This window comes from Elephantulus edwardii, unplaced genomic scaffold, assembly GCF_000299155.1.
Source record: "Elephantulus edwardii isolate Elephantulus edwardi_28Jun2011 unplaced genomic scaffold, EleEdw1.0 scaffold00113, whole genome shotgun sequence".
Classification (NCBI taxonomy): Eukaryota; Metazoa; Chordata; class Mammalia; order Macroscelidea; family Macroscelididae; genus Elephantulus; species Elephantulus edwardii.
Window position 1 is genome coordinate 8,282,706 of NW_006399863.1, and position 12,862 is coordinate 8,295,567.

At 39.0% G+C, this 12,862-nt stretch overlaps 1 protein-coding gene across 4 annotated transcripts in view; it reads right to left on the bottom strand.

The window, feature by feature from the left end:
- Positions 1–12,862, bottom strand: part of CACNA1D (calcium channel, voltage-dependent, L type, alpha 1D subunit) — a 416,410-nt gene that overhangs the window by 196,839 nt on the left and 206,709 nt on the right. For all 4 annotated transcript variants that reach the window (XM_006892226.1, XM_006892225.1, XM_006892228.1 and 1 more), the window contains exon 4: positions 3,113–3,252. In XM_006892226.1, the coding sequence (XP_006892288.1) occupies positions 3,113–3,252 (140 nt within the window). The remainder of the gene's footprint in view (positions 1–3,112; positions 3,253–12,862) is intronic.

A 12,862-nucleotide genomic window follows, 5' to 3' on the forward strand; every position in this document is an offset into this window, starting at 1 on the left:
AAAAAAATTGTATTTAAACTGCTATTATATCAATCAAAGGAATGTTCTTTTTTTTTTTTTTAGGAATGTTCTTTTTAAATACTGTATTTTTTCAAATACTGAAATGTCATTGGGTTCCTTTTTATACAATTATATATCTCGTCATTATAGTCACGTTTCCCTTAAATCCATGAACATATTTAAAATAGTGACTTTTAAATCTTGAAAAAATATCTAAATTTATTAAATCCATAAACATATTTATAATAGTGGTTTTTAAAACTAAAAAAAAAAACAAAAACAAAACACCACCACCTTATCTAGTTTGTTCCAATTGAAAGCATTTTCTTGTCAATATGGTCACATTTCTTTACATGTTTACTGATTTTTCAGTGAAAGTTGCAACACTGTAAATTTTACTCTGTTGAACTATCTGGCTTCAGTTGTCTTTTTCTAATAATTGTCAGATCTTGTTTTAATAGAAGTTTTTTGTATATCAGCACAAAACTTGCCAGGCGTGTTTCAAACATTATTAGCAAGATCTAAAGTAGTCTTTAGAGTAGGAGATCAAAATTTTTTTTTTCTATAAAGGGACAGATAAGGAGCTCTGTTGGTAAGGAACTGTGCTGTCAATCTAAAGGCATGTGCTTTGAATCCATCAGCTGCTCCACAAGAGAAAGACGGTCAGTCTCCTCTGACGTGACATACTGCCTCTGGAAACCCACAGGAGAGTCAACTATAAGTCAGTTCCAGCTCAGCAGTACATAACAACAACAACATTAAAGGGCCAGACAGAAAATATGTTAAGCTTTGTAGACCAAAACTCCTCAGCTCTGCTATTTAGTTAAAAATAAAGTCATAGATAATACATAACAAATGAGCGAGCTATATTCCAACAAGATTTTATTTACAAAAGCAGGTGACAGGCTGATTTTGCTCATCAGTTATGCCGTTGGTGTTGTTAAGTGCTGTCGAGGTCTAGTCGTGAACATATCATAGTGACCTAATGACCAACAGATCCAAACCCTCTCCTATCTATCTATCCTGTACCATTCTTACCTTTCCCAATGCATGTGAGTCCACTGCCACAGACACTGTATCAGTCTGTCTCCTTGAGGGTTGTCTTCTCTTTTGCTGACCTCCACCCTGCCAAGCATGATGGCCTTTCCAAGGAATATTATCCCTAATCATTGTCCAGTTTTCTGATGCATAGCAAGTAACTGATAAGATGATGGCCTGGATCAGGCGCACCTGGAGAAAAGATGAACTGCTGGTACCAAGGGTGTTAATTATGGACCCAAGCAAGAAGAAATTGTTGACAATGTCATTTTTCTCCATCTGTCGTGATGTTTCCTACTGGCCCAGTGGTGAGGATTTTTGTTTTCTTGATGCTGAGATGTAATTCATATTGAAGGCTGTACTCCTTGATCTTCTGCCTCAAGTCCTCCTTGCTTTCAGCAAGCAAGACTGTGAGTCTTCCTCCAATCTTGATGTCACATTCTTCTTCATAAAAATCTGGCTTCTCAAATGATTTTTTTCAGCATACAGACTGAATAGATATAGAGAAAGGATATAACCCTGACACACATTACTTCTTGATTTTAAACTATGTGGAGTTTCCTTGCTTTATGTGTACAACAGTTTCTTGGTCTAGGTACAGATTTCGTACAAGCATAATTAAGTGTTCTAGAGTTCTTATTCTTCTCAAGGTTAATCATAGTATGTTATGATCCACACAGTTAAATGCCTTTGCATAGCCAATTAAACATAGACAGACAGTCTTTTGGTATTCTTTGCTTTTAGCCAGAATCCATTTGACATTAGCAATGATATCCCTACTGCAAGGGTCTCTTCCAAACCCAGCCTGAACTTCTGGCAGTTCTCTTGTTCCAGGCAATTTTGTATGATCTTGAGCTCAGTTCATCAGATACAGGAAGACAGCTAAATGTGGCACATATCTGCTACCTATTCACTTCAGCTATCTGATCTCTGCAGTAAGGTTCTAGATATCAACAATATACTTGTGGGTTTGGAAAAGTTAATATTTCTTTTTATCTTTTTAAAGTATCATTATCCTACTGTCTTTGGATCCCATTTTAAGATCCCTAGGTTGAAAAGGTAGGTCCAAAACTGATCCCACTCTCTTAGCAGCTAGCAGTAATAGTATCCTCTGAAAATCTGAAAGATTCATAATAAAAGAATAATCCAAAGGAAAAATTACTTGCGCTATTGCAAAAAGTAGTCAAAACAAGCCATGGAAATGGGGGGGGGGGTAAGCGGGTGGAGGAAGAGAAGAGGCTTGTTAACAATCTCCCTTTATACAGGAGTGAATATAATTTTAAGTGGGATATTTTACAAGTGGGATAACTAAATCTAGTCAAATAATATAGCTTATCTTCCTGAGAAGGAATCTGGGCCAAATTATTCCAGCAGTATATTCTTGTAACACTGATTCATCCTCTCGAAACATTTCCATGAAAACACAGGCTACTATGTTTGATTTGAAATTACCAGTGTCTTCTTCCATAACAGGATTAGGAAGAAAGAGTGCTTTTCTGCCTTCCCCAGCTTATTTAGTTCCATGCCAGATAAGTGACATTGTTTACATGTTGCTTTTGTTATTTAAAATAGAAATGTTCCATGTCAGATTTTTTTTCTCCTAAGTCAGCAGAAAAATTTATATCCTAGTTAAAGGATATGAAATAGCAAAGTATCTCATTGCTATCTGCTATGAAAGCATTTTATTTATTTATTTATCTATACATCTATTTTTTTTTAAAAAAATATTTTAACAAGGTACAAACTATGGAGAGGCATTTGACTTTAATCATTTGCAGGACTGGCCTATTTGTGGAGATCTGAGGCTGTGCAAGATGAATCCTCTTACATCTGTGGCTTAGGCTCCCTTCCACAGCATGTTATTGGAAAACAGAGTAACAAAGATGAGGGAATTTCAAACCAGTCTTTGCCCAGAGATTAACAGTAGCATCACCAGTCTTAAAAGAACTCCTGACAGGTTCTGACTCTAATCACTGACATAAAAGGCACAGTCATTCCTTCAAAAGACCATCTTTTCTGCCACCCTCCCTCCAATTTTCCAAATAAGCACTTCCCCAAAATTAAAGGGACTTACCCTACTATTACTATAACAAAATCCAATAAATTCCATCCGTTCCTAACATAAGCATTAGGATGTAGCAATAATCCATATGCTATAATCTTCAAAAATGTTTCCACTGTAAAAATAATCAGGAAGGCATATTCTACTTTTTCCTGTGAAAAGAAACAAAGGGGAGAAAGAAAAAAGTGGAGATTAGAATCAACCTCTCGGATATCTGTACATTTTTTCTCTCAGTAAAGTTTTATTATGAGAAATAGGGCAATTACACCACACCTGGGTCAGGAAGGCATTTTAATTTTAACACTGAATTTCTCATAAGCAAATAAATGTAAAATACTTTTCATTTCAGGCAGCATGATTGCATTTTACCACCTGCCCTGATACGTGTGCAATGACTCTCCCTAGAATATAACAGCCTTGTTTGTTATTTGCACACATTTGCTAAACGCAGCATGTTTTCCCTTCGAGATTGCCAAATCAGGTCCAAGAAAGCACACGTGTACAAGATAAATTACACCAGCAGTTTCGAACACAACGTCCTTCGGAAGAAATGAAGATGCAACTGTTTTGACCCTCTCATCCTCTTGGGTTTATGTTTCTATGGCAGAGTTAGCTATTTCATGAGTAGCAAGGTGACCTTAGGCAAGTCTCTCACTTCCTTTGGACATAAGTTTCCTTATCTGTGCTTAGGTGTCACAGACTCAAGTATGACTCACTGCGACCCTATGAACAACAGATCTGAACTCTGTCCCATCCTGTGTCACCTTCATCTTGGAACAACAAACACATTGTCTTCTTTCTGCCGTGAAGCTTGTCCACGTGGACAATGCTGATGGGCCATCATGCACGTTCCTAAGGAGCTTCAGAATCCCTGTCTTCCGATTTACAGCAGCCATAGTGGGCACCATGTCAGGCTGCTGCTGCTAAGGTTGGCATACGGAATCCACCATATAGAATCAACCTCTCAGATATCTGTACATTTTTTCTCTCAGTAAAGTTTTATTATGAGAAATAGGGCAATTACACCGCACCTGGGTCAGGAAGGCATTTTAATTTTAACACTGAATTTCTCATAAGCAAATAAATGTAAAATGCTTTTAATTTCAGGCAGCATGATGGGCAGTCTCTTCTCGTAAAGATTGACAGCCTCAGATTCCCAATGGAGAGTCACTATGAGCCAATGTGGCATCCAGGGGCTCGATGTGTGAGTTCTGGTCATACTTTTGAGGTGCCACATATTCTATTGCTAGGGTTTCAGAAATATTCCAATTCCATGACATGGTCTAGAAAGTTTTACGACTATCTCTTTTATAAAGGTTTAAAAGTTTCAGTTTATGAAGTTATTAAAAGGTGGATACCGTTTCTGTTTAAAAAGAAATAGGAACTGACTGGGATAAGTACAGTCAATTTTACAAGAAGCACACCGTGGCAAGAGGTTATTTAATTAATAACTAAATGAAAAGTCATAAGTAATTAAAATTCTTCACAATGTGCCATAAAGTGCTCAATTAATATTAATTCTAGTCTGTAGACCTGAGGGAAATGGACGGCATAGAAATCATTTCATTAGGATGCCTGGTGCAAGAGGTCAAACAGATTTCAGATTTCAGATCCCTTCCCCTGTTAGAAAATAACACTTCTCTTGTTTAAAGTACCCAGTTTGTGGTAATTTGGTACAGCAGTCCTAAAAACTAATACAAAAACTCCACACTCCAATACTCTTTAAGGAGCACTGTGTGGTCTAGTGTCAAGAAGCTGTGCTTTGATCCTGAAGACATGTGGTTCAAGGCCACCAGCTGCTCCCTAGAAGGATGGGCAGTCTCCTCCCATGTGATTAACTGTCTCTGAAAACCCACCAGAGGGTCAGCTATGAGTTGGTTCTGACTCAACAGTACGTAATAACAATACTCTTTACATTTTCGTATAAATTTTGCTTAAGACTCATGGACTTTATCCTTTGCTGTGACGCCCCAAGTTGAACTCTCCATGTCTTACCACAGTATCCTTCCCATCAACCACCAGAGCAACTGGCCAGATATTACTATCTATCCCAGCCTCCACCCCCATCCTCAGCCTCCCATTAGTCATGCTCAACAGCCAGTGTATGTATTCACATTTACCATATCCTAAGGTTATCATCATTCCTGGCATTTCTAAACTCTCGCTCTAAAGCTCCCTTTGATCCATTCAACACTATCACAGCCAACTAATAAACTCTTTTTTGATGTGCCAGAGTCTGTGTGTTTAATTTTAAAAGCCCAGTCTAGGCCTTGAACACTAATGAGCGAAGACCAGATGAGTTGTGGGAGGATATCAAGGGTATCATCATCCAGGACGAGTGCAAACGGTCATTGCAAAGACAGAAGAGGAAGAGAAGACCAAAATGGATGTCAGAAGAGACTCTGAAAATTGCGCTGGAACGTAGAGAAGCCAAAGCAGATGGAAGAATTCAAGATACTAAAGAGTTGAATAGAAGATTTCAAAACACAGCACGGGATGACAAAGTAAAATATTTCAATGAAATGTGTAAGGAGTTGGAGTCAGAAAATCAAAAGGGCTGAACTCACTCAGCATTTCTTAAGTTCAAGGAACTGAAGAACAAATTCAAACCTCGAGTTGCTATAATCAAGGATGCTTTAGGCAGAATATCAAATGATCCAGGAAGTATTAAAAGAAGATGGAAAGAATATACTGAGTCACTGTATCGAAAGGAATTGGAAGACACAGAAGACTTTAATGAAACAACATATGAGCAAGAGCCTATGGTGATGAAGGAAGAAGTTCAAGCTGCTTTGAAGGTCCTGGTTCCAGTATGGCTCACCCTCTAGGTCTCACTCCTTTTGTCTGGCTACAAAGATGCTTCCTGACTACTACACCATCTCCTTAACACAGCCCCAGCCCCAGGCTGCGGAGAGAGCCACGTCAAATGCTCCCCGAGCTGCATGTTGACCATCTTTTATACCAGACCTAGAAGAAATCTTCTGTGTAATGTCTCTATTTCCTGTAAGCTGCATAAGATCAGGGGCCTTTCTTCCAGCGCACTGTGATATCTCTTAAACAAAGTGTTTCAACAGAGGAAGCACAGAGAAAATATTTGTTGGAAGCATAACTACATTCATATTATTGTGGAAATTTTAGGAATAGGGGCCAGTGTTGATAGGGACAAAAAATATGGGAAGGCTTCACTGAGACAGTGACATGACCTCTGAAATTGTAAAAAACAAAACAAAAAAAAGCAAGCAAAGTTCAATTAAATTTGACCCTTACCACCAGATTCAGATTATCAATATGTTTTTGAGACTCAGAGTTCTAAAGGTACAGCATAAGCTAAAATCAGTACACTGACTTTACAATTCCTCTTCCCTTTTTATCTTTTCTGCTTTATTTACTAGAACAGATGGGGGTGGGGTAGGGGAGAGGCTTTGCCATCAATATTCATAGCAGTTACATCCCTACGTCATGACAGCACTATACTTCAGATCTCAAAAACAAGGCAGAGAACAGAGAGTACACCTACCAAACACAGCTTGTTTTTCCTCTCTGGCTTTTATTTATAAGTCATTTGCGACAATAATACAAAGGCCATTAGTAACTGAATTGTTTAGAGTTCTTTATCTACCTTTTCCTTTTATTGTCTTCATTTTAAAGAATTTAGTTTCTCTTTCCAAAATCCTTTGGTGAATTACTTGATGGAATTGATCATAGGACAAAATATAATCTTACCTTAGTGTAATCTTTTATTGCAAAAATTCTGCCATAACAGATATGTAACAGTCGGAGCTTGATGGTACAAGGGACCTCAGTTGGCCTAGAAGCCAGAGCTACACTAATTCCACCAATAAAACTGGAAGGCAGTTTGGCGCTTCCTCAAAAAGCTGAACATAGTATTCCATATGACCCAGCTATTCTGGGGCAGATACTGAGATTTGTACACCAATGTTCACAGCAGCATTATTTCATCATCACAAGAACATGGAAACAGCCCAAATGTCCAACCATAAATGAACAGATTAAGCAATTATGGTGCATTCACACAATGGAATACTATGCAGCACGCAGGAGCAAAGATTTTGTAAATTACTATCTAACTTGGGAGGGACTGGAGAGCATTATGCTGAGTGAACTAACTCAGTCCCACAAGGATAAATACTGTATAAAACCATTATTGTAGAATGAGTATAAGGATCCATGAGGAGTGGGAGAGATTGGAAGCAGAGGGATGTGGATGTGCAGGGGGAGGGGGAGATTAATTTTCAGGTTGTAGAATTTGATGGGGGGGGTGAGGGAAATTGAAAGTATTTGTTCTTGAAAAAAATAAAATCAAATCATAATTGAAAAACAATAAAATGGACTTCTAAGAAATGGTATAAACATGCTATGAGTTGAGGTAAAAACTGAACTGTACCTAACAACAACAAAACCACCACCACCAACAGATTAATAAAAAGTGTTTGATGCTGTCATTAGGTATCATCAAGTCAGAACCAACTCATAGGTGACCCTCCAGTGGGTTTTCACAGGCAGTAAATCACATGACAGGAGACTGTTCATCTTCCTCTCATGAAGCAGCTGGTGGATTTGAACTGTTTGCCTTTGGGATTACAGCAGTTTTTCACTACTAGGTCACCAGAGCTCCCAACAAAATCTAGTATTTAAAAAAAAGATTACAAAACAATACAATCAAGAAAAGGAAAGTAATGATTTCTTTTACAAAAGAAATGTTTATTTGCTCCAAGAATGTTTGAACTGCCACATCTCACACCATAAAAGAACCTGAGGCAGATCAAACACCTAGGGGTAAAATTTAAAACCATAAAAGATCCTAAGAGACAAAAGAGGAACAAACTTAGAAGCCCCAGCCTATGACACGAATATAGCCAACAATGCAGAACCAGGAGAGGATAAAATAGGTAAATCCTTGTGTGTATCGATTAACTTTTCCTAATAGGCTGAAAAGAAAGCTCAGAGTGGGGAAAAACAATTTGGCAATGACATTTCATATAAGAGTCTCAAAACTAAAGTTTACAGAATACTACAGGGCCTCCTCCACAAGACAAATGCTTATAAGGTAGGTGCAAAAATGGGCAAAAGATAGGAAAAGACTCTTCACAAAGGAGGACATTAGGATGGCCAACAAATACATGAAGAAAGTTTAAAATCAGTGGCAATCAGAGAGATGTAAACCAAAATAACAAGGATATATTCTTAGCCCACTTGTTGTTATGTGCTGTCAAGTTGCCTGTGACTCATAGCGACCCTATGTACAACAGCTCTGAACCCTGCTCTATCCTGAGCCAACCTTATTGTCTCTGACACACCTACCCGCATTACTACAGTCACTCAGACAATTTATCTCATTAAGGGTCATCCTCTCTTGCGCTGTCTCTCCACTCTCCCAAGAATAATGTCCTTCTCCAAGGACTGGTACCTCCTTGCAACATGTTCAAACTATGTCAGACAAAGCTTCAGAATCCTTATATACAAGAAGTAGCCTGGTTTCACCGTCTGCAGGACAAACCTGTTTGTTCTCTTATTAGTCCATGGTATATTCAATACTCTAAAACCACCACTCAAAGGCATCAATTGTCCTTCTATTATCCCTAGTCATTGTCCAGCTTCCTGAAACAAAGCACATAATTGCAAAGACCATGGCCTGGATCAGGCATGCCTTAGTCTCCAGACTGACAATAGCAGTAGCAAAGTTTAACAGGATGACAGGCAACAAATATTGGCAATATTAGAATCAGCTGTTGTTTTAGCAGTTTAACCATTTCTTTCCATGCTTTTTCTACAAAGTGTTCATGTTTTGTGATTATGCTATCATTACAAAAATCCTGATGCTTTTTACAGTTCCTTTTTTGTCTGTCTTTGTTGCTTTATACTCTCCCTTTTTCTTCTGTAAACCTATTGAGTACTTCAGGTGTGATCAACATGATGCTAGATGTTAGATTTACACAGACAAGTAAGAGACAACCCGTGCTGACAGGGAACCCAAGACCATGGCACACTGGCAGTGCACAGAGGAGTGTGTGGGACTACGGGTGAAAGGCTGTAGCTACTGCCAAGCTAGAAGCCAGGAAGGTCTTTCCAAAGACTGGGGTCATGTGACCTGATGAAGAAAGTCAAGAGATAAGTCTTACTTGGATACATCAAATCTCTGTTGACAAGCAGAAGAATGATGATTATTTAAATGAAATGGTTTGGATGGCCCTGGCAACCAGAATCTGATACTACAGAGAGGAGTCCTTGCAGGTGAGTGATACAAGCACCTGGCTTTGACTTGGCAAAAAGGTGGAGACTGAGATACAGGAACCATTTCATCTCTGCTTTAACCTTGTATAAATCTTCTAAGCACACAGAATTTATTTTGTTTTTGTTGTTGTTTGAAAATATATACTGAAGAGCATATCCCAACTCAACAGCATTGACATGTACAATTCAATAATCCTGATTATATTCTTTGAGTTCTACAACCAATTTCACATCTATTTTTCTGACTTGTTATCCCACGTTAGCATAATCTCATTGTCCTTTATATTACCAGTCTAAGTTTTTTAGTTATTGTGGTAAAGACAGCATGGTACTGGTACAATGACAGACACATAGATCAATGGAATCAAATTGAGAATCCAGAGGTCAACCCATCTATCTATGGTCAACTGATTTTTGACAAGGAAATGAAATCAGTGAAGTGGGGAAACGACAGCCTTTTTAACAAATGGTGTTGGCAAAATTGGAAAAATATCTGCAAAAGACTCAAGCAAGACCCACACCTCACTCCATACACAAAAACCAACTCAAGGTGGATCATGGACCTAGGACTAAAACCACGGACTATAAACTTCATTACAGTTATTGTCATTTTAATTTCATATAAACAGATCTTAAAAGAATACAATTCTCAAGGAAGGAATCCTTTACCAGTCAATCTAAACTGTTGGTTCATTTTTAATTTTTTTTATTAATGTTAATGAAAGTTTACAGAGACTTAGGGTTTCTAGTCATTCATTGTTGCACTTTTCTCCCTGTTCACCCTTTCCCCTCCAATTCACCTTTCTCCTTGATGAGCAAAAGAAAGACTCTTTCACTGCTATGCAATCCCTCTCCCCAAGTCCACTGTACTGTGCAGCCTTCATTACGGACTCCTGACATGACAATAATACCCAATCATGCATCCCCCTCAAACAGCTGTCCCCCTCATCTGTTGCAATGCAGTATACATCATTCCTCCCCTTCTTTTCTGTCCTCCCTCAAAGCCAATGTCCATCCCATTTTACAACAGTGGCCCCATGCAGTATTTGTCCTTTTATGACTGAAATACTTCACTCAACATAATGTCCTCTAGGGTCATCTACATAGCATAACACTTCATGAGTTTCTCGTTTTTCAGTGCTGCATAGTATTCCATCATGTGAATATACCAGACCTTCTCTATCCATTCATTTGTTGATGGGCACTTGAGGTGTTTCCAGCTCTTTGCTATTGCGAACAAAGCCACAATAAACATGGGTGTGCATATATCTGCTTGGGTAGAGGTTATGGTTTCTTTAGGGTAAATTCCCAGAAGTGAAATTGGTGTTGGTTCATTTTTAAAAGATATCAGGGAATACTTTTGTTTGTTTGTTTGTTTAAGGTTGAAAGGTTATCTCAGGGCAATAGTTTCAGGGTCCAAAGGTCTAGAACCCATGAGAATTTTTCATTTCCGTACTGTTTTTCCCCTTTTGATTAGGATTCTTCTGTATATTCTTTATATTTCTTTTGCCTACATTTCAATGTTTGTTACTGCCAAATGTATGCAAAATAGTTGAGAGTAAAATTTTCACTATTGTCATAAATTCACAGTATAACACTAAGATAGTCACTAAGGGAGGAATATGTACATCTCTTTCAGTTTCTGCTTTCACACCTTTCACATCTATATCTAGGAATAGAATTGTTGGATTATGTGGCAGTTTGTTCTGTTACTACCTACTGTTTCCTTTTAATATCAACTTGCAGCTCCCTGGTTAAGGTCTTCATTCATCTCATCTTTCTCTAGCTGTTTCTTGAAACTTGTCCACTTCTCTTCAGCAGGACCTTCCACAAGTCATGGACCGATATGTTACTTCTCACATAGGCCAGATGCTTTCCTACTTTCCCCTTTACCTTTACTCACCTAGAGAGCCTGCCCCATGTATATAAACATCCTTTTTCATACAGCTGCCTAAGGCAACAACTTTGTGATACAGACTCAGAACGAGCTCAGCATAGCTGAGTGGAAAGAACACAGAGCTTGGGGAACAATGTCTGTTTTCTGCTAGATCTGTTCATTCTATGAACCTGCGCCACAGGAATGTGGCATCAGGATTGGTGGAAGACTCACCAACAATCTACATTATGCAGATGACACAACCCTGCTTGCTGAAACTGAGGAGGCCCTGAAGTGCTTGCTGCAGAAGGTCAGGGACTGTTGAGCTTATCAAGGAAAAGAAAAAAGATTCTCAGTACTAGGCCAATCCGCAGCTTCATGATGGACAGAGAGGAAATTGAGATTGTTGATAACTTCAGCTTGCTTGGTTTCACAATCAACACTCTTTGCACCAGTAGTCAGAAAATCAAAAGACTAATTGCACAGGGAAAGTCTGCTGTCAGGGACCTCGCTATAGTACTGAAGAGCAACGATGTCAGTCTGGAGACTAAAATGCACCTGATCCAGTCCACAGGCTTCACAATTACTTGCTATGCATCCAAGAGCTGGACAATACTAAGAAAGATAGAAAAAGTATCGATGACTTTTGAGTTGTGGTGCTGGAGAAGAGTGTTAAATACACTGTGAATTGCCAGAAAAACAAATAACTCTGTCCTGGAGAGGGTGAAATCAGGCTGCTCCCTGGAGGCAAGAATTTTGAGGCTCTGTCTCACATATTTTGGGCATGTGGCCAGGAGGGATCAGTCCTTGGGGAGGGACATTATGCATAGAAGGGTAGAAGGACAGACAGCACAGGAGAGGAAAGATGAGATGGGCTGATTTAGTGATTAGAGAAATGGGATTAGGTCTGTCAGAGACGATAAGATTGGCTCAGGATAGGGAAGGGTTTAGAGCTAAGGTGCACAGGGTCGCTCTGAATCGCAGGTGACTTGATGGCTCTTAACAACAGCATTACGCTTTCAGGAGAGATCTCTCCCACCTCTCACCTATGGTTTTGGTCAGAGTAAGTTCTGCTTATCCTTTAGGCACAGCTTTCTCAAGAGAATCTTTACTGACAGCATTTTAGACAAAATTAGGGCTCGCTGGTACATGCTGTCAAAGCCCCCTTATTTCCTCAGAGCCCTTATGCACAATGGGAACTTTCATTTTCAATTAGCTTTTTAATAATAGTGTCTCCACATAAATGATCATTTGTCTAAGATCAGAGATCTTTTATATACCATTGTACTCTCAAGACCAATCATTTAAAAAGGACATGCTCGATATTTATAAGTGAGTAAATAAGTGCACAAAATGAGAGGCTGTGCCCAAACATTATCATATATTCATTCCTGGTAAGAAGATCCATAATACACGGGCACCTAGACACTCCCTGTTACAGAAAACCTTCCGAGATTAAATGTCAGAGAAGGGTCTCCGAGCACAGCCATTCTGCTCTCTAACTGGTATCCCTGACTCAGGAAGGTGATGCAGGCATCATTCCCACTGGAGGCGAGCGCACACAAAGACAGACTGTCTGGAGAAGTTTGTCGCAGCTGGACCACAGGTGTGAGGAGGTGATGGGGAAGGAGAAG